Below are 22,383 nucleotides of genomic sequence, written 5' to 3'. Positions count from 1 at the left end.
TAGACAATTTTGAGAAACCCACAGCCTACTGATTACTGTGCAATAAACCACTTCGTAAAAATGTGCATATAAATATGTCATCATTGCGAATCTATGAAACAAAAACAAATTGAGCTGAGCATCCACAATGTATAAAGTTACACTGTAATAAATCATAACTACATTCAAGTTTTCTCCACTTCTTATCAACAAAACTAAAACAAGAACCAGAGGCACTGCCTCGTTATTATAGGTGGATCTTTTGCATTGACTTGCATTGACTTGCATTGAACAGTTTCAGTAGAGCGTCCAGTTTTCCTTCCTTTGCTCCTGAACATCCAATTTTTTTTTCAGTTGAAAAAAAAAAAAAAAAAAGAAAAGCCTCCATGCTTTCCAATATTTTGCTAACTGCAATTTCAGTATGAAAAAAAAAAAAAAAAAAAAAAAAATCACACACAGCTTTCCTTCACCTTGTCATTTTTCAAAAAGGAATTAATAAGTGAAATATTTATCATAGTTTCTTTTCTGTGAACTGAATTGTCCTTCGAGTGGTCTTCGTCACTTTGGTCCTTGGCAAAATTTACAAATACCTACAAAGAAAAAGAAAAATGAAACTGTCACTTCATGTAAACCCACATCTCCAGTTGGTGTTGTGGTATTAATACATGCAGTATACATGTATATAATACATGCAAACTAGCAGTATGTTAAAAAACAGCAAATGCCATCACTACAATATAACATTATTCACAATAATAATCATACCGGTAATTCATTATTACTGGATATTCACATTTCTATCTGCACTCAAACTCCAGTTTATGTGTTGAGTTGTTTTTATAGGGTACCCTTTCAGTTACAGTTTCAAATCAGTACTTTTACCCTTTGTGAGATTTTGCCTTTGTGATATTTTGTGAGAAATGTGTGTGTAAAAATAAATATATATGGCATTATCTGTTTCAGAGAGAGGCCCAGGCCTGAATGATGTTTGCTTGTGGAGCTCTGAGGGGACACATCGACAGTGACTGACTGTAGCCAATTCAATTTGCCTTCCGTTCATTATCTCTAAAATGCATGCATTTGAAATAAGAAAAGTGGGATAAAGAGGGCAGGGTAACTCTACTGTATGTAAACTACATTTAGCTGGCCATTTAGTTTTTACTTACAAAACACAAACAAGTGAACTGGCGTGTGACTTACTTGGTCGAGTGTAGTTTGTGATACTGAATAGTCTTCTATTCGGAGTTGACTCTTGTTTTTGGAAAGGATGCTGAATAGCCTCGCCAGGGAGGAGAGAGAGGACGGCAGTTGATACTGAAGCATGTTTCGATGTTTCTCCTTCAGCACACTGCCAGGAAGTTCACATTCAATGAACTCCATGACAGGCTTCAAGTTAGGATTTGGGCCTGCTACTCGAAGAATTATCGTGTAGCCATCTCCAAACCTACAAAACAATCAGATAACAGGATAAACACGCTGGGCATTTAAACAGCAAATTGCATTTTATTTAGCAAGGCAAAATATTTTTGATTTTTTATTATTATTACTGTATCACCAGAATGAATTCTGATGTAATCATCATAAAACTGCAGTAAACCAACAAAGAAAATATGAAACTGTACAAGTCTTCCTGTCACCATATTTATACAGACGATACTTTGAATCAGCACATAATCGAACATGAGACCATAGACACCATACCCTTTAAGTTCTTATTTGACTGTAGTTCTCTCTACTAATATAATGTCACAGAAGCCAGAACACTAGTTACATGACTATTGCTCTTTTCACCCAGTCTTTCAAAAACAATATTATATAATATAAACCTATATATGTACCTGTTTTTAAGATGCTGCACGCTGCCAAGGCACCTGAACCTGCCATTTACCATGATAGCCATTCGAGTGCAAAGTGCTTCACATTCCTCCATACTGTCAAAACAAAATGACTGGTTAGACTAATTAGACCAGATCACTATAGAAAAACCAACCTTTGAAACAAGTGAATGAAAATGTGAACCAATACGCAATTATTGCATGTATAGTAATTCCATTAAGGTGTGACATAATAAACCACAAGAGTGAAAATAAAAAGACAAGACATAAGAGGTCAAAGTAGTTTTAAGAGAAAAGTTTACAACCGTACTAACTACCTGTACAGACGAACCATACAGAATTACCATTCAGCAAGAACTGACTGGACTACTGACTATTTTATACAAAACTGTTATGCTGTGTATAGTTTGGTAGAAGTAGTATTTATTAAAATAGCACTGCATACCTGTGTGAGGTAAGCACCACAGATCTTCCTTCTTTGATAATGCCAAGAATACAGTTCCACAGGGCTCTGCGTGCCTTGGGGTCCATCCCTGTGGTTGGCTCATCCTATTACAGACATCAAACCGCAATTAGCAGGTTAAAACATTGTATTTTTCTACATAGTGGTTGTATATTACAAAATAATTCCATGCATGTAACATGTTGTGCACTTGTTTGCTAAGCATAAGATGTGGTATGGTAAAGCAAATAAAAAAATATGGCAAACCAGGGTAAACTATTGCAAATGCATAATAGCCATGGAAAAAGCATGGTAAAAGTGCAAAAATAGCATGCAACAAGTACATAGTACCAGGTTCAAAGCATGTTACTGTCTGAAAGTACATCAGTCAACTGGGGAAGCAACTGGTTGGTCAATGCCAAGAAAACAATGCTCAGCAGGTGGGTACAAGGAAGTGCAATGCTACCAGCTTGGCTTACAAGCAAAGTATTATTTCAATTTAGTGTCGTACCAGATATTTTTTAAAATGAAAATACGTGCTTACTGTAACATATGTTTCTGATAAAAACTGTACATTTGATATGAATATGCACAACAGGGAAGATGTATTAAGCATCTAAAGTGATTTTTCCAAAAATATTTAAAAACGTAATAACATGCGTGTTTATAGAAGGGAGAGACTGCTGTCTGGTGAGGAAGGAAGGAAGGGAGGGATGGAGGGAGTAGTACACCATTATCAGTGTCTGGCAGGCTGTAGAAAGGATGGCTGAAGGGCGATGTCAGACCAGGAAATACAGAGACACAGTACTGTGCGTGCAATGCACTGGTCTGCAGACTATTAAATAAAACAGTGAGACACCAAAATAAACGGCATGATGGCCAAAATCAACAGACAAACAAACAGTGAACAAACCTGTGCTGGTCCGTCCAGCAGGAGTAGCAATTGTTATTTATATTTTAAATTCTCTCTCTCTCTCTCTCTCTCATTCCCCTCTTCCTCCCATTCTCCACTACAAACACCCAACCCCAAGTGAGAAATTCATGCTGCTTTTATCTACATCTGTTCCGGGACTCGATTGCTAATTAAACATTCAATTGAGTCCAGGCACAGTCTGCACGTGAACCAATTGTGACATCCCCATGCCCAAACACCAATATACACTTTAACTCGCTTGTACCCATTCACACAGGCGTATGGGAATGACAGCATAAGATGACCAGTAATTTTCTACTCACTAGGAATACTACAGGTGGACCTCCAATCAGAGCCATTGCAGTGGACAGTTTGCGTCTGTTCCCTCCACTGTAATTCCCAGCTCCTTTGTCCATGTATTTCACAAGTCCTAGTTTCCGAACTCCCCATTCAGCAACCTGCAAAAGGCATTCAAGGCTTAGAATGAGGGTGGAAATGTACTATCGCTAATTATTTTACTTTTATAACCCATAATCTGCTCCAAAGAACTTTCCATGTGATATAGTTTTTTTTTTTTTATAAATAACCTTGACAATTACAGTTAACAGGAACTTATGTCAGATATACAAGAAAATGAAAATAGTTTACAGGTTGAGGGTTATGTAACTGACCAACTTTTACAAGGATTTAAAGAATACAAGTTCCTATGTGCCAGTTTGATGAAATCTGTTTAAATCTACCGCACTTTCGTTGTTTGGTATCGTACCTTACAAACGTCTTCTTCGGGAACTCCACGTAAAATGGCATACAATTCCAGGTGTTCTCTTCCAGTCAGCAGCTCATTGATGGCATCAAACTGAGGGCAATAACCCATGTTCTGGTGGGCTTCATGAATCTCTGACAGGACGCTGCAAAGAAAGCAATACAGAAAATAAAAGATGAAACGTAAAACAACTGAAACATCACAAGAATGTGATGATCGAAACCGAATGAAACATAACAGAGAATGAAGTAGTTCAGATAACGGGGGTACTTAATTCTGTACAAAGTTCCTCTATAAACCATTTCAAATGCTACAGGTACGGGGGGCACATTTTCAAGAAAGTCACCTCTTTCCGTTAAGAAAAGCTTCCCCGTCTGTAACGTCTGTATCTCCAGTCAGCATTTGGAAAGTGGTTGTTTTCCCAGCGCCATTCACACCAAGCAATCCGAAGCACTACCAAAACAAAGAGAAAGATTACTTCACTAACTATAACACTTTCAACCAGTCCACTCATTTGTGTTGTGTTAAAAGACCAAACACTTGTATTAGGGTCTCATCATGAGATAGTGGAACAGATTTCAGCTTTTCACGCAAGTGCAAATGAGCATTGTTATTGTAACACTTTGTTTTAAATTCCATTTATAACAATGTCATTTTATTAAAAAAAAACACATGCCTTACTACAAAAGAAATGAATCCATATTAAACATCAAGTGATCATTCTTTCTGCATCTGTTCATGTTCGTAGCAACCCTGTGCCTGCTCATGGTTATGCTGCCCGTTCATCGTGAATGAATGTTCAGTGCTTTAATGTGCAATGCAAGGGTTAATGTGTAACATGTGGTTCATGTTTACGTCAAGAATTCAATTGCAATTATTTTGTAGCTACTATGTAATTACATTATTACAATTGGAACTTAAAGTAAGAAAAAATGACATGCCTACTGAGGCTTAAAATGAACATTTCTAGGTATAGAAACATTTTAACACATTGAAGACTTGACTGCAACAGAGCAAATTCTACATAACTCTGGTTCTTTTGCATTGCAAGTAAGTTTGTAGTAAAGTACTTTATTAAATACATTTTAATGTAGTCCCATTAAAGCAGGTAATAACGTTCTTATGCTTATGTTGGTACAATAATAAAAAAATTAAAAAAAAGTCTGCTACCTCTCCTGGGGGAATTCCAACACAGAGCCTGTCGACTGCTGGCTTCTGTTTCATCCTGTACACCTGGAGAACACGGACAAAAGGTGTTGAGCAACTCAAATCACACCACCTCTCACTTCCTACAAGACCTCCAACAATGCCAGGCTGTGTTGTACAGAAACAGAGCAAGTGCAATAGTTTGGTGTTGTTGCATCATCTCACCTTGGTCAGCTCTTTGAGTTCCAGAATGTCACTCTGGCCCCCACCGCTCAGTATTCGCTGCCTTTCTTTGGCCACATCTTCATCTTCGTCAAGTATTGGTGGAAGTTTTGCAGATATCCACCTGAAAAAAACACGGAATATAAATTCAATGTGTTTTGTGTTTTCTTTTTTTAGCTCACTGTGTTAGATAGTCTTATGTCCAAAACAATTACTGGACTTGAAGCCGTCTTTTACAAAAACAAGCAGGATGTGTTTATGTAAACTATAAATCAGCTGCATTATGTATAAAGATCAATACTACAACAGTAATAGAACAGCAGTGCAACAATGTAAAGGGATTTGATTGCAATATACTGCTTAAGTTCTACTGTAAATGTAAAGTGTGCAGAATAAATATGTATTACTGTGTGTATCATTTATGATTCTCTTAAAAAAAAAAAAAAAAAAAAAATCAACATAAATACATCGAATGTTACCTGGGTTTAATAAAGAATCTGTACTGGATTAGTACTGTAATGCAGAAGAAGACAGCCCCCTGCACTGCCATTGCAAAGAGGTTTCTTCCAACCATATCCCAGGAGAATGGCGACCTGAAACGGTTTTCACCTGGAGCAAGAGCAATTGATGAACATATTATAAAAAAAAAAAAAAAAGTATATTTTACTGAACTGTAAGAGGCTTTGAAATCCTGTGTGCTTGAATGTTTTTTCCCCTCATGTCAGTTTTTATGAAACAACCATTAGAAAGTGTTGCCTGTCCTCACAACACATACATGTTGTGTTACATTAGACAATTCTAGACATTTTTACCGTTCCATCATGTGAAAAACTCAGTTCTACTTTATATGGGTTCCACAGTTAAACAGCAGCTTACCGAATCTTTCCAAAGCATCGGCCATTGCCTGATTTTTCACCATGTCGATAAGACCTCTTCCCAGACAAAAGTGAGGAAAGATTAGGAATACGGACTTCAGAATATCATTAACCGAGTTGTGACTCTGTTGAAAAAGAGTCAAAAAGATTAGACTGACCTGTAGGCAGAGGTGAACAGCTAAAAAACAATGCAAGTATTCTACAACTCTGCTTGTAAACACACCTTGCCAATCTAGATTGTACTTGTAACTTATTTTTTCTATGCTGGACCACCAGTCGTATCCCTTTACCATTCTTTCTGTGGCCTCCCTTTACCCTGTCCTACAGTATATCTATCCCTCTATATTTAATGATACTGTAATGTTTTGCTCAAATGAAGATGGGTCAATCCTGTATCTTTTCTGCTGGGAAGGGCCCTGCTGCTTCAAGCTGTGTCGGACCGTTGATGGCTGTTTTTGGCCTTGGTAATAAATATAAACTTAACCTCTGTATAAACAAATAACAAAATATAAAATCAGGCGATATATGCTCAAACCTCATTTTAAACAATAATACTGTGACTTACGTCATTGCCAAAAAGGTCAAGAACGAAGGTTGCAACACTGCCATTGATTCCAATGAACAGGTTAACACTAGTGAGTACGACATAAGCAGTACTGGGGATTTTAAACAGGAACGATGCAGGGTACATCAAAGGAGTAATAGACCACCTATGAAGAAAAAAGATATTATATAAATCAAAATAGCATAATAATAATAATAATAATAATAATAATAATAAATAATTTTCAGAAATAGACGGATGTTCTGTTAACCAGGAAGGTGTCCAAGTTGTCTGTTTGCAAATATTCCCATAATCATAGCTATGGAAACAAATCTCTCTCCTGTACATACTTTGGCTTCCCGTCTACAGTATCGCTAAAGAATTGCGTTACTGTGCAACTTTATACTAGAGCAGGGTTAGGCAACCGCTATTGTGTCTTTTGATTACAGGTTTATAGGACGATTAACAGCTAAACTTCTGGTTGGGGTGTTGATAATTAAGGACATGCTTGGAACACAGACCTGGATGAAAGCAGAGGTTGCCAACCCATGTCTCAGTCCCTCACTCCCAAAACTCACAGGTGATTGGTGCATCAGACCCTCTACACACCAGTTAAAGAGAATTCAAATCTGTAATCCTGTTTATGCTTTACCGCATGCCAAATGGAGAAGAAGGTTGCAAAAACCGAGTGTCTCCCCCTGACTAGAGGTTATACCTAATGGTCAACGTAATTAAAGCTCTCAGCGCTGTCTTGCTTTGGCAGGTAATGGTTATGCTTTTGACATCAGTAAACAGAAGTTCAGTATCAAAAATGTCCATTTAATTGATCTTCTTGAAGACTGAAGAAACCTACCCATACAACAACAGCAGCAGAGCCAGGACAGGAAGGTTGGCAGCAGAAACGTACGACTTTTGTTGAAAACAGACAAAAATGATGATGACGAGAGTAGCTGGTACTATATAGTTGCACTGAAACAAAATGGAAAATATTGTTGACAACAGGCTTTAATAAAGAAAATATTGGCGCCATAACTACACAATGAATGATCAGTTGGTACATTGTGATACAGAAACTTTTAGTGTACGCTGTAAACAGCTGCAGCACTTTGATTTATTTCTGCATTTTTGTTGACACTGATATTTAATCAAAGGTATTTTTCATTCAAAACAAAGGTACAAGGAGAAAGAGATATATCATGTTATCATCTGGAACTTAACTAAAACAATGGATTCACAAACTTACACTTTCTTTAATGTGTTTTTTTAAAGTTGTGTTTTAATGAAGTGATTAAGGTTTGGTACGCTACCTACAAAACCTCAAGACTTTGTCTTTAGAAATAATTTTTTCATTACAACGTAGAATATTTTTACCACCAAACTGGAAAGCGCTACAATTTTTTTTCCATAGGTAAGACAATGACAGTTTGTATCTTAATTCCGTTGACTCACCATATCCCAGACGAAGTTTGCAAGCCAGTAGAGGCCGGGTCTGACCCCACTGATGAACTGCATGTGCTTGGACTTGCTAACTCTCTCCTGAATGAGGTACACTACAAAACTGGCCGGCACGAACGACATGGCAAAAATCACACAGATAGAGACCAAAACATCCACAGAGGTTGTGATCCTACAAAAAAAAAAAAAACATAAAAGTTTTATAAACTGTGACATGAATGCATACCTATAGTTTTGAAAAGCTCCCCTTATTTGTAAACTATAGTATAAAAATATATGGTGTGTAGAGCGTCTCTTATTGTGAAGTATGGAAAGTGAAGCGGGCTTCTCAAACTGAGAAATTACATCCCCAATACAATAAGACACACCTACAGATTCTTCAATTAGCATTACATCAATACAAAATGGTTTATCATTGAAACACTGCAGATTGTTCCGAAATTACTTCATGTTACAATGTCCTATAGGTACAGTACTTACAATGCAACTTGAGAAAGCTGTTCTTTGGTGAGGTTCAGAGGGTGATTAAAGGCGCTGATTCCATACAAACTGGGATCTTTTCCCTCTGGTAAACTAGCACGAAGAATACCATTGTTCATCACATTCAGGAAGGCCCCGATTCCATGCCATCCTTTGTTATTAAACCAAATCTAAAAACAGCACAATGTGAGGGTGTATTAGTTTATCTCTTTCCCACACTGTTTTGTGAAAGCGGTTTTCTGAAGGTCGTTGTTGAGGTTAATCCAAAATATTATATAAACAACAGGTAAAAATAATTAGTGACACAGTGGACCCTTCACTTCACAACAACAGCTAAGCAGCTATTTCACTGGCAAGGGCCCCAAATTGTTAGACATTCAGAGACATTCAGTGCAGTGCTGAGTGGGTCTTCAAAAAAACACACTGACTAGACGATTAGAGAATTACTGAGACAGGTGTTTATGGTGGCGAGTTACACAGGGTCCAGACTTGAAATAGGCCTATTCCAAAATAACGAGAAGGACTGTAAATAAATGTAAGTCAACAATGTAATGATTTACCTTTACATTATCTTTGGTATCCAGCCCTTTCATGAACCCTGATAAGCTGCTCATAAATCGATCTCCAGCTTTCCCCTGAAAGTAAGTTGATACAAAAAGTATTAAACAGGAGTAAACAACCAATTAAAATCTCTCTTTACCAAACCAAATTCAGCACACACTAAAGCTTGTACCTGTTCTAAACTGAAGATCTTTCTGACTTGAATTATGGCATCATTGAGTTCCTCACCAGCAGGAAGGACTTGTGAACTTCTAGCACCCAATGAGAATCCACCGTACCTACATGAAAATGGTTTCCATGAATGTGTTATTCTCAATAAGTAGAGCAATATACAATAAATTTAGGTATCAATTTACTCTGTGTAAGTAGGTGTTTAAGAATTCAAAACAGAATTGAACAGTGCTAGTATGGTAATGGAATCATAACCTTTATAAAAAGACTATACTATAGATGCAGTATTTAAATAATTCAAATGTTGCACTCCAAGCATGTTACAAACACATACCTAAATTCATTGACCCAAATCTTGTTCTTCAGACTGTGGAAATAAGATAAATTACACAATTACACAATATATTTGAATAATAATCAATACTTAAATAAACCACAATGGGCCATATATTCAAACGCCTTCTGCGTGTCACAAGGGGAGTTTTTTGTGAAAAAGTTGCGCTTTTGAGTTGAGCTTGTTCTCTTGCAAGTGCTTGTCCCTTAAATTTGGGGGAGGTGTCATGAATGATCCCGCGTTCCCCATCATGAGCTAAATTCAAAAGCTAATTTGCTCGCAAATCACTATGCTGCATGAAAATCACTTCAAACTGGTTATAAATATTTATAACCAGAAGGCTGACATTGATAAAAAAAAAAAAAAAACCCACCCTACACAAACATTGGTTTGAGCCATGATCCGCGCTGTAGTAATATGTAATTATATCTAACATTATTAGCGCTGTGAATGCAACAGAATCCGCAGTTTGCGGAGACTGCTATAAATGAATAAATAAATAAATACTTTCCTGTTTAGGCTAGATAGTTGTTAGCTTGGTTTGTTTTTATTCTCTATTAATTAAATTCTATTCATTGAAAAAAAGGAAAGAGAAAACAAGACTGTTATTATTGTTTCTATATTTATTTTGAATAGGGGAAGTTAGCAGGCAACGTTCCTGTGTGGGGATAGGGGTACAGGCAGACATGAACGCATTTAAGTTCAACACTAACCCTGAATAAAATGTTGTTTCTGTTATTAAACAGTAGTATAATCAGAAGTAGTGGTATTTAAAAATAACAGAAGCCAGTTTTCACTTTACTGAAGTAGGCTACAATATTTGTTTTCATTAGAAACGTTTTGTTTATTAAAATTAATGTTCAGCTTTCATATTGAAGCTTGTTGTGTACTACTCATTCAATCAAACATGTAGTGTAGGAATTTGCTTGTATCGTTCAAGGCGTTTTTCAAATCAAGGAAGCTTATTTCATTTGTGTCTTAAAAAAATGACAATAGTCGCAGTCCTTCTTTCGCAGCCAGTGTCATCTTTATGGCACATAAATGGTAAAGTAGTTAAATGTCAGAATGGATAAACTGTGTTGAGAATTGTCAGAAAACGCATTTGAGAGCAAAACATTTAATGACATTTTTAACTTTCATAACTGAAGAGGTGCTGGGGCTATCGTCAAGCCCAAATAACGAGTCTTCATTTTGCAAAAAGCTCTGATGGTTATATACCTGGAGAGAGTTGTGGTTGATTTACTGTGTTAATTCATGTTAATTTAATAATTTCCACAGCTCTGCGATAATTGCAGTTTCTCCGCAACTCTTTTAGATTTCACACACGATTTTACGCAAAACATTCGCAATGCAAGCAGAGCTGCGAGAAAGATGAGAAAAGACCTTTGAATATTTGCCCCTATATTTTCAGGCTTCATATGAGTTTATTTAGAAAATAAACTCAACTTGATTGTGACTAATCAAAAATAGTTTGTTTTGTACAGTAATACTTTTAAATAAATGTATTGCTCAAGTATTTCATTTATCAGGTCCTGCTCCTTATATTGTAATTCACATTCTCTTGAAAATATGTCTGATAGTACCTTTTCCCGATGATCTGTGCGTATGTTTTCACCAGATAGTCAGATATATTTCTGCCTGTAAGGTTCTGAAGAAAGTCTGTGGTACCAGGAGTGATCTGTGAAAAAAAATAATAATAAAAAAAACCTAATAAGACCTTAAATTCCTTCAGAAAGTCATTTGAAGAAGACAAAGGACACAAACATTCACTAAATCCTAGGTAAAGTAAGCACACAATCATACACGTGGGTACAAAGTAGTATACTCTTTCCTTGGGGCCAGTCAGTCATTTTGAAGCTCTGTCTACTGGGACCAGCTCTTTATTACAAAGACTCTGTCCCTTTTGCGGTTATGTTAGAGAGTATACCCTTTACACAGCACAGTACCAGATACCACCCTGGCCTTACAGAAGAGGATATAACTGTTTCCAATACCTGAGGGGGAGGAAGCCCACCAGCTCCAGCGGGGCATTCAGGGAGCATTTTCTTTTTGTCATCCTTGCTACATTCACAGGGTGGAGATGGGTTTTCCATTGTCCAGTTTCCATTTGTAAAAATGTCCATGATACTCTGTGGTACTTCAGGCATGGTCCAGTCACTATTGCCAGTCAAGCACGGGGTATCACTGTACAGGAATGAACAAGGCACAACAAGACCTACGGTAATGACACCAGTAAACGGAGGCAAAAAAATATGCTTATACCAAAAAAAAAAAAAAAAAAAAAAAAAAAAAAAAAGGATTTGCGCAACAAAATACATGTAGAAATTGGAAATATCAAATATCTGACAGCGGCAATAATGGATAAATAACATTTTAGAAAACACCAAATGAAAATATCCAACTTCATGACATGCAATCAAAATAAAGATAAACCTGTACGTCACCAAGACAAACAGACAAACATTTTGACTGAAGAAGGCACCAGCCCAAACATCTCTCTACTTGGCTTATAGTTTTGTCTTCCAATGAAAAGAAACACACAGGAGATTAAGAATTATATGTAGACAGGCAAGGTGTATTGTGAAATATAAATCAGTATCTTGCTAAATTTGCTATGGTGAAAATGAACGTTGTCCTTTAGTAGAACATGTTAATGACATTAATTACACAAATTACATGTGCAGTTATCTTTTAAACAGCACAGTTAAAATGCTTATTTAAACACTGCAGTGCTATACTTACGGAATAGGGTCTCCACTCATACAGCGAGTTCCAAAACCAGGCTTGCTGGTTAGAGCTCCAAATAACTTCTGTATGTGAGCATCCTCAGGGACATCATTGCTGTAAAAAGACATTCAGACCAAATGAATACTCCATTCAGGCTAACCTCTGACTTGCAATGCGGTTCTAAACAATTTTGTGATGCAATCAACACCCCTGTATAACCCACGCGTCACACCAACACCCCTTGCATAATGCAGAACTCTCGCATACTACCCTAACAAAAACAATTCATTTAGGGTTATCATGGAAAACTACTGGCCTTAGGGTACTGCACATCATATATAATACAGATTAAATACAGCCTGCAGAAATTCTCCTTAAAGAGTAAATTGTATTTATAGAATTACAGCAATTGATAGGAAAAAACAATTTAACAAAAAACTAATGACCTGCATTCTAATACGTCTACTATGTTTTAAAATTGTCATTTTATTATCGCAACAAAATATTGTGAGATTTCCAATATAGACATTACAAAGATAAAAGCGTGATCATTATTTCCAATATAGACACTAGAAAGATAAAAGCTTGAGTGTTTTACAAATCACTCTTATGAAAAACGTACCTTATGAAAGTGTACTGCTCACCATACATCCATGGCTGCAGTTCCAGGCTCGGGTATTTTCCAAAAGGAGGGACGATCAGGCTGAACACCAGAGCAATGCATACAAACACAGCTGGTAACACAATCTGAAACAAATGAGATAACCCCTTAACAAAATTAGAACCATAGCCAAGGCGAACATCATAATAAATGAATAAAATAAAGACACAGTGCCCCTCCTTAAAGGGTACATAAGGACCGTTTTATTTCATTGTGTTACATGTTCCCATGTGTTGCTACAACTGTTTACACATGGACCTCTTTGAACTACATCTCCCATCATCCTCCTGCTCACTGGTAAATCCATCTCAGTTACATATGTGAGCAGGAGGATGATCGGAAATGTAGTTCTGAGGGATCCATGTGTGTGCATGTGAAGCCACTTTGAGGCAGGGAATGAAATTTAAGTTTAAAAAAAGTGATCAAAAATGTAAAATAAAAAAAAAAATTAACCCTTAGCGGTCCATTTATTCAGCACTTGTCAGGCGCGTCAGCTCCAATTTATTTTCACACAGCGGTTTATTTTACATGCGCTGTTTAAATTTTTTTTTTCAGAGTAAAACATGTTTAAAAGGCACTGAATTACAAAAGGACACTCAGTACTATATCTCCAGCCAAGCCCCACCCCTTGTCCGCTGTATTTTTCACATACCTCTTTATAAACATACATACTGATAAATCCTCTCCTGATCACTCGTTTTATCACCAAACTCCTCAATAATGTGATCCAAGTCATTATTTTATTACTAGAACATCTCAAAAAGCTGTGCACATGTCTGTGATATTCTTTGAGCGCTGGATGCAGAAGCAGCTATCTCCTTTGTTTATGTCAGTGTTATCTCTGTAGTGCATGGGGCTGTGAGATACGCCGTTTTATTTATTTATTTATTTATTTTGGCTTCATTCGGCTCCTATTGGCCTCACTCGGCCATTGACAGGTTTTCTCTGCTTTTTTCCGGAGAAAAAATGGCTAGAGATCTGTGCTTTATGTCTTTTTGATGATGTCGGACAGGGTCCGACATCGGACAAGAAAGGGAAATAAAATTGTAATGTCGGACAGGAAAGGGAAATAAAATTGTAATGTCAGACGTGGTCCGACATAGGACCGCAAAGGGTTAAACAATAAACACACCTTACGTAAACAGTTGTAGCAACACATGGGAACATGTAACACAATAAAATAAAAAGGTCCTTATGTACCCTTTACTAAGGCAGCCCTTTATGCTATGGACTCGGTTAGAAGGCAGCTTTGTCCTGGCTTCCACTTACCCCATAATGCCATTACATCAGCCCCCGCATACTTGTTATAGGACGGAACACAAATAGTACGGTCTTATAACTATGGCTCCTGACAATAGCGTTATAAAAGGGAGAGCACTTCATGAGGGAGACAATACATCTTACTAAAATCTGCCTTCACAACAACAGGAATTCATAATATATGCCAATGTTACATTTTAAATTATTGCCTTACCTGAGCGAAGAATCCCTTCCGGGAGCGCCTTGCGTGCAAAAATCTTTTCCACAGTAAAGCAACAAACTGCTGCCTGATAAGACTCCAGCCTTTCACCTTGAATGAGCCTTTCCCATCCATTCCGCTTAGCAGGTCTGTCTCTCTTGACTCTGTAAAACACGATATATCCGACACTCCAGAAAACCATTCACACATTTTACAATAACGGTTGGTATTGAGCAATTCATTTTTTTTTTTTTTTTACAATATTGCTACCTGGATCAACATCAGAATCATTTAAATCAAAGGCATCATCCTCAGTGAAAGGCCGCAGGCAGCTTTGTCTGTCCCCAAAGGCATGTCTCCTGTTTCTCCGTGCAGGGATGGTGCCATCTGCAAATAAACACATAGACACATGGAAACATTTGTTCATTCACTACAGATTCAACTGGTGTTGCCCAACCTCACCAGTGTTATTATGGAACATTCACAACTGACCAAACTTTAACCAGTTATATAGCTGATCAGCCGTGGTAGCAACACAGACCATTATGAGGTCCTTCAGGCACATAGAATACCATTATACATGGGTCACTAGATACTACATTACTTGCTATTCTGGGTTAAGGTAACACTTACAACAATCACTTAAGACGACATGTGTCTCTGTTAATGCCGCCATAAAACACCAGTAAATTGTAGGTTTACATGAAGTTAATTATTTTATTAACTGAAGATTGTTTAAAAAAATAAATACCTGCAATTTCTACATCAACTCCACTATCTTCAGCAACCTTAAGGAAAATCTACAAAAAAACAAGAAATAAAAATAATTTAGCATTTCATATGTATATATATATATTTTTTTTCAAATACAACATATAAACTTAACTCGTTGCTCTTAACACATTTGTTAGTCTTGGTATGAATTGATTTTGGTCTCGGTGATTGTGAAAGAAATCTATGTTGGTAATATACTGTACACTTCTAAAGGGCTCTTACCTCCTCCAGGGTGGTGTCTGAGACTCCATAGCTGGAAATGCCCAGGTCTGACAGTCTGTCATCAATCTCGTGGAACAGCTCAACAAAAGCACCATCCTTCGCAGATTCATAAGGCAAAATGTAAGTCAGCTCGTGTCCAAAATCTTCGACCAGTCGAGCTTTCGGAACATGCTTCAGAATGAGGTTTGAGATGAGAGACACATCTGAAAAGCAACCACAGGATGGATAAAATCAGAATGGCAACTATTTTACACAATATATATACTATAGAATCCAACAATACCCCTTTAAAAGTTTACCCTGTTACATTTGCATGATATTCTTTAAAGTTTCCCATGTTTTTCCCATGATTACTCTATGCTTTTACTGTAGTTTACCCTGTTCTTTAACATGTAGGGCTTTATAATGCATACGTACGCTTTACCATGCTTTCATTATGCTGTAATACACTTTGCTATGCTTTTACTATAGCACACTTTTATAAGGGTACCTTCAAATCATGAGACAAGAAACTAGAAGAAACTAAGACAAGGATATGCTTTGGCTAATGCCTAGTTTATATATTTCCTTGTACTTCCCATTCATTCCTTATTTTTTCCTGTACAAAGGATAAACCCATAAGTGCAAGTCTGCAAGGTGGATTTTACTGTTATCTATTCAATACCATAGAAAATTTTGCCTCAGTATAAATAATGCAAGCAGAGTCTATTACCTATGATGGTTGTGTCACTTTCATGGTCACTACCAAGTCCAGCATCAGAACTGTTTTGGGAAACACTGTCGTCCTATAAAAAAAAAAAAAAAAAAAAAAAAAGTATAGAAATTTAAATATATTACACTGAGTGTTGCTGCTATTGCATGGAGATATGAGCCAATTTGTCTTAGGATTACCGTATTGGTTTTGGTGAAAAACATGTTATAAAATACACACCTTTTTAATGAACGACACCGTGCTGCTGCTGTTTCTGCATGAACTCAGTGACGGCTCCACATCTTTTTTGACCAGGGTCAAGTAGTACCCTGTTCCCAGTTGATTCTTCAGATAGAGTGATGACCCAACACAGCACAGCTTCCCATGAGAAATAATGGCAATTCTGTCTCCAAGAATATCTGCTTCGTCCATGTGGTGTGTTGAAAGGATGATCGTGCGGCCTGCAGCAAACAAGAAAGGTAATTTTTTCCCCCCCTTGATTCAGAATTTTTTTTTTTAAGAATTTAAAGAGCTATATAATGACATACTGTAATTTTAGAAATGAAAAATTACACTTACCATGGCGATATTTTAGCAGCAAGTCCCAGATTCCTCTGCGGGAGTAAGGATCTACTCCAGCTGTAGGTTCATCTAGAATAACGACCTTTGACCCTCCAACAAACGCCAGGGCGACTGATAGTTTCCGTTGCATACCACCTGAAATAGACATGGGTGCATGAAGTACACAGCTAAATAAAGGCTTGGGTTATATATTTTTTAAATGGTGGTACAACAGTGAGCAAAGTTTGGGAACCCCTGGTTTAGGCTATATACATTAAGTATTTAAAAAATATACTGTAGTTTCTCAGTACACAGATATATACAATTTGTAATATTAGATAGAATTATTAGAAGCAAGTAGATACATGTTTTGTAAGCATCTTCACAAGATGAAACAGATACTTCCAAGAGTATGTTATCAATGAAGTGCATACAACATCAAAAGATACAGTTATTATGAGAAGAAATAGGTACTTTTGCACAGTCATTTATTTTGTCTACTTGACTTAGTTTCATATAGTTTTAGCTGTGGAATAAGGAATTAATACATTTGTAATCGGTGTTCATTTTAAAGTAGTAATTGGGAGCCAGATTAGAGGCTGCACTATATGTGCCCCCATTTATGATGAGAATGCAAGGACAAGTGAAACAGCTTAAGTCGGAGCTGAAAATATGCAATCTGTGCTCCCTGCTGTTTTAATGTGACATTCTTGAAGTGCATTTTTCTTCAAAATAACAGTACATACTTCCTATACATAAGTCATAAGTAATTCAAAACAAATGAACAAAGTTACCAGAGAGCTCGCTTGTTTTTGCTTTCCGTTTGTTCGGCAGGCCTACGTCCAGTACAATCTGTTCCACCTCTACTTTGACCTCCGCTTCAGACAGTCCTTTCAGCCTTGCGTAGAACCAAACGTGTTCCTCCACTGTCAGCCTTTCCATTGAAAAAGAAAAGCCGGAATCAGCTGACTTGTGAGATTATAAATGGCAGCCTTTTGGGGTTGCCTACATAACATCTCAGCAGTAACAGCAATCCTTTTATATTACAATAATGTCTGCAATGTTAAAATGTAAACAACTTCAAGAAGGAATTACTTACTGGTCAAAAAGAACATTGTGCTGAGGACACACTCCGAGATTTTGTCTGATTGCGCTGAGGTCAGAGCGGATATCTTTTCCCAGAATGTAGGCAGTACCGGATGTAGGTGGGAACAAGCCAGTTAATATCGACCTAAAACAAATAAAAACAAACACACACACATTATATACAGCTCACTAAATGTTAAAAAGCTAGCAAAAAACGATTCACTGCTGAGGTGTACAATTTAAAACAATTACTGAAATAATATAATGGGAGACTCCTGCATGGAAAATACACTTTGCTGAAATTATATTTGTCATTCCTAAACAAACGTTATAATGGTGTTCTATTACTCCTGGTACCCAACTATGCTGCACTTCCTAGCATTTAAACCCAACGTGCGGCCTCTCTGCTATGCTTCTGGTAAACTACGTTTACATATCCTTGTATAAAAGTTAACTATAAAAGGTTAAACATTTGATGTTTAATTTTGCACACAGCAATTTACTTTTTCAGGTTCCTCAGGCCACACAGTCACCACAAACATATTTTAAATTATCTTACATGGTGGTGGTTTTTCCAGCTCCATTGTGCCCCAGAAACGAAGTGATTTGCCCTTCGTAGAAACCGAGTGTAAGACCATCAACAGCAACCTTCTTCCCGTCTCGATAGATTTTAACCAAGTCCTCAATGAATACTCCAAGTTCAAGATGTGCTGGCTCTTCCTCAATGCAAACTGAAATTAATATATTAAAATAAGCTAAAATTTTGAGCGGATAACAAAAACAAGTCAAATAATGTCTGTGTAGAAAGAACTGTAAATATTTATATGACATATTCATTTATTTTGTATAGTGCCTTTCATTAAAATAAATCCCAAAGCGCTTTACATTTAAAAAAAAAAAAAAGACATACATAAAAACATAAATATACATAAAACAATACAATAAAAACTATGCAGTGCAGTAAGCCAATGTATAAAAATAGGTGTTGAGGCACGATTTAAACATAGACACAGAGTCCCTGACCTGACAGACCTCGAAAGGGAGTTCCAGAGACGAGGGGCCAAACAGCAAAAGGCACGATCTCCCATAGTTTGTAATTTTGTTCTTGGCACGGAAAGAAGATCATTTTTAGCTGACCACAAGTTGCACTGGGGAATGTAGCCGCAAAGCAGATCCTTGATGCAAGATGGACCCAGGTTACCAACTTTACGCAGCTGGTACGGAGAACCCAGTAGCATGACCTCTTGCAAAGATTTAATTGCAGAAAAATTTGCTGCATCCAAGTTTTAATTTCAGTCAGGCAGTTAAGTACAGAAACAGCCAAAGCAGTATCAGGTTTAGTCTGCAAGTAGATTTGCGTGTCATCACCATAGCAATGAAAACTAATGCCATGACAACAAATTATTTCACCGAGAGGGCGCATATAAATACTGAACAAAAAAGGTCCCAGGACAGAGCTCTGAGGGACATCAGACCTACAGCCACCTATGGTAACAAATTGTCTTCTGGTTAGCAGATAGGACTTGAACCACTGAAGAGCAGTGCTAAAAACACCAATATAGTTCAATAAGCAAATGTACAAGAACATCATGATTAAAGGTGTCAAAGGCCGCACTGAGGTCCAAAAGGTCCATTGAGGTTCATAGAGCTCATTAGACATTAGATGAGACTGAAGTTGAGACACTACCACTCGTTCTAAAATTCTTGCCAGAAAAGGTCAATTTGAAATTGGCCTGTAGTTGCACAGCACATCAGAGTCCAAATTAGTTTTTTTTTTTTTTAAACAAAAGGATTAATAGCAGAAAGTTTAAGGTGTGAAGCAACAACTCCAGATCTCAGTCGTTCAGTCACGGTTGAGATGAAGCGTGAACAACAGCAGGTGGTAGGTTTTAATTTGGCAACTAATTCAGACAGACCCAAAGGGGTAACCTCTACAGAATCAATTAAAAGTCCCAGTGAAAGCAGGAGGACCAATAAGTAAAGCAGCAACAGTGGGTGAAAGCAGAGCAGTGGGTGAAGACACAACTTGAGATCTAATGTTACATTTTTTTTGAAAGAAATCCAGGAAACTATTGTACTGATCGCTAATTGCCGGCATAGAGACATTACCTGCTGGCTCTAGAATATGAAGGATAGTAGAAAAGAACAGTCTAGGATTACCATGGCCTCCTTTAATAAGGCTCTAACTGACCTCAAAAGCAGCGCCATAAGCTAGTTGATGTTGCCTGAAAGCCTACAATTGACTCCATAAACACTCAAATGTGCTTTCTGCTGCTATCACTGAGAGTAACTCATTCATATACCAGGGAGAAAAGCGACAAAATGATACAAAGCGTTTTTTTTGGGAGCAAAAAAAGTCTAAGATATCACCAAGAGTATGATTGTAAAACTTGACCATATCATCAAAGGAACACGTCTGGAATTCACATGGGGAAGCATTGGCAACTGCCTCAGAAAACAGAACTGTATTTAGTGGTTTTAAATTACAAAATTTCATAACACGCTTCGTATTAGATAAGGGTAAAGGATTAATCTGATCCAACATAGCAGCCATATGGTCAGAAATGCCAAGCTCACATACGTGTAGGTCAGAAACTGACAAACCAACAGTGATGAGATCAAGAATGTGACCACGACTATGTGTAGGAACTCTGACATAACGAACAAGGCCAAAACAATCCAACTCACAAAGTCAGCAGCAAATGAACAGGTCATAGTGTCCACATGAATATTAAAATCACCTAAGAGTAGAGTTCTATTGAAAGTTGGACACATAGGTGTCAGAAGGTCAGATAAAAATAATGTATTGGGCCTAGGAGGGTGGTAGACTAAAATTACAACTACAGGCTGAGGAGATCTTAATTTAAAAGCCAGACACTCAAACGAGTTGAAATCTGGAACAGGTACGAAGCTCAATTCAATATCTAAACAATGACAAACAGCTAGACCACCACCCCGGTCAGAAGTCTGTGACTTCCACAAAACCACAACCAGGTGGCACTGCTTGATTTAATAAAAAGTGGTCATATTGTTGATGCCACATTTTTTGTTAAACATAAAATATTTCTTGTAGGATACATAATCATTAAGAATCACAGCCTTATTTAGTCAAAGACTGAATATTAAATAGAGACAGATTAGCAGGTTTCAATGACAATTTGATCCTTAAATTGCATAAAACTGTGCTTTTGAAAGTTTTGCAGAGAACTAAAATCCACTTCACGGCACTGAGAAGAAATCTGATGACAGGTAGACCAAACTTGTTAATACTGTTAGCATTAAGAGTAGGTTTGTAAACACATCCACGACCAGATCCCCTATGCTTGTACTTACGCCTGCAGAGAATTCTAAGACCATAGCAGAGATTACATAGGTCCTTAGAGAAATTAAGGTATTCAAGGTATCGCAGACTAATTAACTGAGACGCAGAACACAATAACATTGTTATTTATTTATATATACATTTTAACACATTGCATCAAAAAAATAGATTGAAATATCATAGCTGCATGCAGGAGCAGTGAAATTGTTGTTTTGAATTTCTTATAATTTCTAACATTACATGTCTCTTACTGTTCATTTGTGTGATATATTTTAAGGTACTATGCTTTATTTACTAGGCACATAACAAAATAACCCTTACCTTCAGAGTTTTCTTTTCTACTTGACGGCCTTTCTGGCATTTTCTGCTGTGTATCACCAAACCAGTAAGACTTGGTAAATGGAAAATACCATGGTCTGGGAATCCCGTACTGGCCTAAAGTAAAAAGGTCAAGAAAAGTATTTTCATGAAACTGCAGTACAAATGAAAATGACGTTCTTTTTTTATAAACATTTCTGTAATGTTAATATACATATTTGTATGTAGGGCTCAAAGCCTGGTAAGTTGCCTGTGAAAACAAATCATTTGATTACGGTATTCCTTCGAATTTAAGATGCATTTTTTTTCACAATTTTTTTGCTTATTAAAAATAGTCTTAAATTCGAGTACAGTATAGTGAGGCATGTATTAAAATTGCCAACAAAAGACTATCCAAATACACAAACAGCAATGTGACTGACTGCTGAGAAAAGACAACCAAGACGTCTGCCTGATTTCGAATTCTAATGTTATACAGGCCGCCATTTATAAAGAAGCGTCATTAGCTTCCAGAGGAATACCAACAGAAGCTTTTATAATTTCATCGTTTCTAACAAACAGTACCAGTTTGGACAGATCGGAAATGCTGATTAGACCCCCATATTTTTCCGACATGCCAAGCAATACCACAGTTCACAAATTGGGAGAAAAACAGGTGCATGCTGCAGTGAGTGAGTGAGTGGTATGTGTACAACAGAGACGCCATCTTAAGTATTATACAGTACGCAGCACAATAAAACGGTTAATCTAAAACAACCCTGTTTCTGTCAGTTTTGTACGATACAACAGCATAACTGCTGAAAAGAAATGGAAGAAGAAATCTTCCTGTTGCCTTGGATCTC

The 22,383-nt window shown here is 37.1% G+C and overlaps 1 protein-coding gene across 1 annotated transcript in view; it reads right to left on the bottom strand.

Annotated features, from left to right (window-relative positions):
• Positions 1 to 6: 6 nt before the first annotated feature.
• The window catches only part of LOC121294859 (phospholipid-transporting ATPase ABCA1-like), a 48,421-nt gene continuing 26,044 nt past the window's right edge, over positions 7 to 22,383 (bottom strand). The window contains exons 18-50 of the mRNA XM_041219006.1: positions 21,545 to 21,658; positions 18,461 to 18,632; positions 17,915 to 18,046; positions 17,610 to 17,749; positions 16,834 to 16,971; positions 16,495 to 16,715; positions 16,276 to 16,348; positions 15,564 to 15,766; positions 15,319 to 15,367; positions 14,838 to 14,954; positions 14,583 to 14,731; positions 13,070 to 13,194; positions 12,463 to 12,561; positions 11,715 to 11,904; positions 11,304 to 11,398; positions 9,721 to 9,753; positions 9,388 to 9,493; positions 9,215 to 9,289; positions 8,655 to 8,824; positions 8,169 to 8,346; positions 7,573 to 7,688; positions 6,741 to 6,885; positions 6,177 to 6,300; positions 5,780 to 5,909; positions 5,304 to 5,424; positions 5,103 to 5,165; positions 4,279 to 4,385; positions 3,936 to 4,077; positions 3,493 to 3,627; positions 2,260 to 2,363; positions 1,818 to 1,910; positions 1,180 to 1,423; positions 7 to 569 (exon numbers count right to left, since the gene is read on the bottom strand). Of these exons, the coding sequence (XP_041074940.1) occupies positions 429 to 569; positions 1,180 to 1,423; positions 1,818 to 1,910; positions 2,260 to 2,363; positions 3,493 to 3,627; positions 3,936 to 4,077; positions 4,279 to 4,385; positions 5,103 to 5,165; positions 5,304 to 5,424; positions 5,780 to 5,909; positions 6,177 to 6,300; positions 6,741 to 6,885; positions 7,573 to 7,688; positions 8,169 to 8,346; positions 8,655 to 8,824; positions 9,215 to 9,289; positions 9,388 to 9,493; positions 9,721 to 9,753; positions 11,304 to 11,398; positions 11,715 to 11,904; positions 12,463 to 12,561; positions 13,070 to 13,194; positions 14,583 to 14,731; positions 14,838 to 14,954; positions 15,319 to 15,367; positions 15,564 to 15,766; positions 16,276 to 16,348; positions 16,495 to 16,715; positions 16,834 to 16,971; positions 17,610 to 17,749; positions 17,915 to 18,046; positions 18,461 to 18,632; positions 21,545 to 21,658 (4,244 nt within the window). The 3' untranslated portion in view covers positions 7 to 428. The remainder of the gene's footprint in view (positions 570 to 1,179; positions 1,424 to 1,817; positions 1,911 to 2,259; positions 2,364 to 3,492; positions 3,628 to 3,935; positions 4,078 to 4,278; positions 4,386 to 5,102; positions 5,166 to 5,303; positions 5,425 to 5,779; positions 5,910 to 6,176; positions 6,301 to 6,740; positions 6,886 to 7,572; positions 7,689 to 8,168; positions 8,347 to 8,654; positions 8,825 to 9,214; positions 9,290 to 9,387; positions 9,494 to 9,720; positions 9,754 to 11,303; positions 11,399 to 11,714; positions 11,905 to 12,462; positions 12,562 to 13,069; positions 13,195 to 14,582; positions 14,732 to 14,837; positions 14,955 to 15,318; positions 15,368 to 15,563; positions 15,767 to 16,275; positions 16,349 to 16,494; positions 16,716 to 16,833; positions 16,972 to 17,609; positions 17,750 to 17,914; positions 18,047 to 18,460; positions 18,633 to 21,544; positions 21,659 to 22,383) is intronic.

Source organism: Polyodon spathula, chromosome 2 (assembly GCF_017654505.1).
Source record: "Polyodon spathula isolate WHYD16114869_AA chromosome 2, ASM1765450v1, whole genome shotgun sequence".
Lineage (NCBI taxonomy): Eukaryota > Metazoa > Chordata > Actinopteri > Acipenseriformes > Polyodontidae > Polyodon > Polyodon spathula.
The sequence above is the reverse complement of the archived record's forward strand: the minus strand, read 5'-3'. Positions and strand labels throughout refer to the sequence as shown.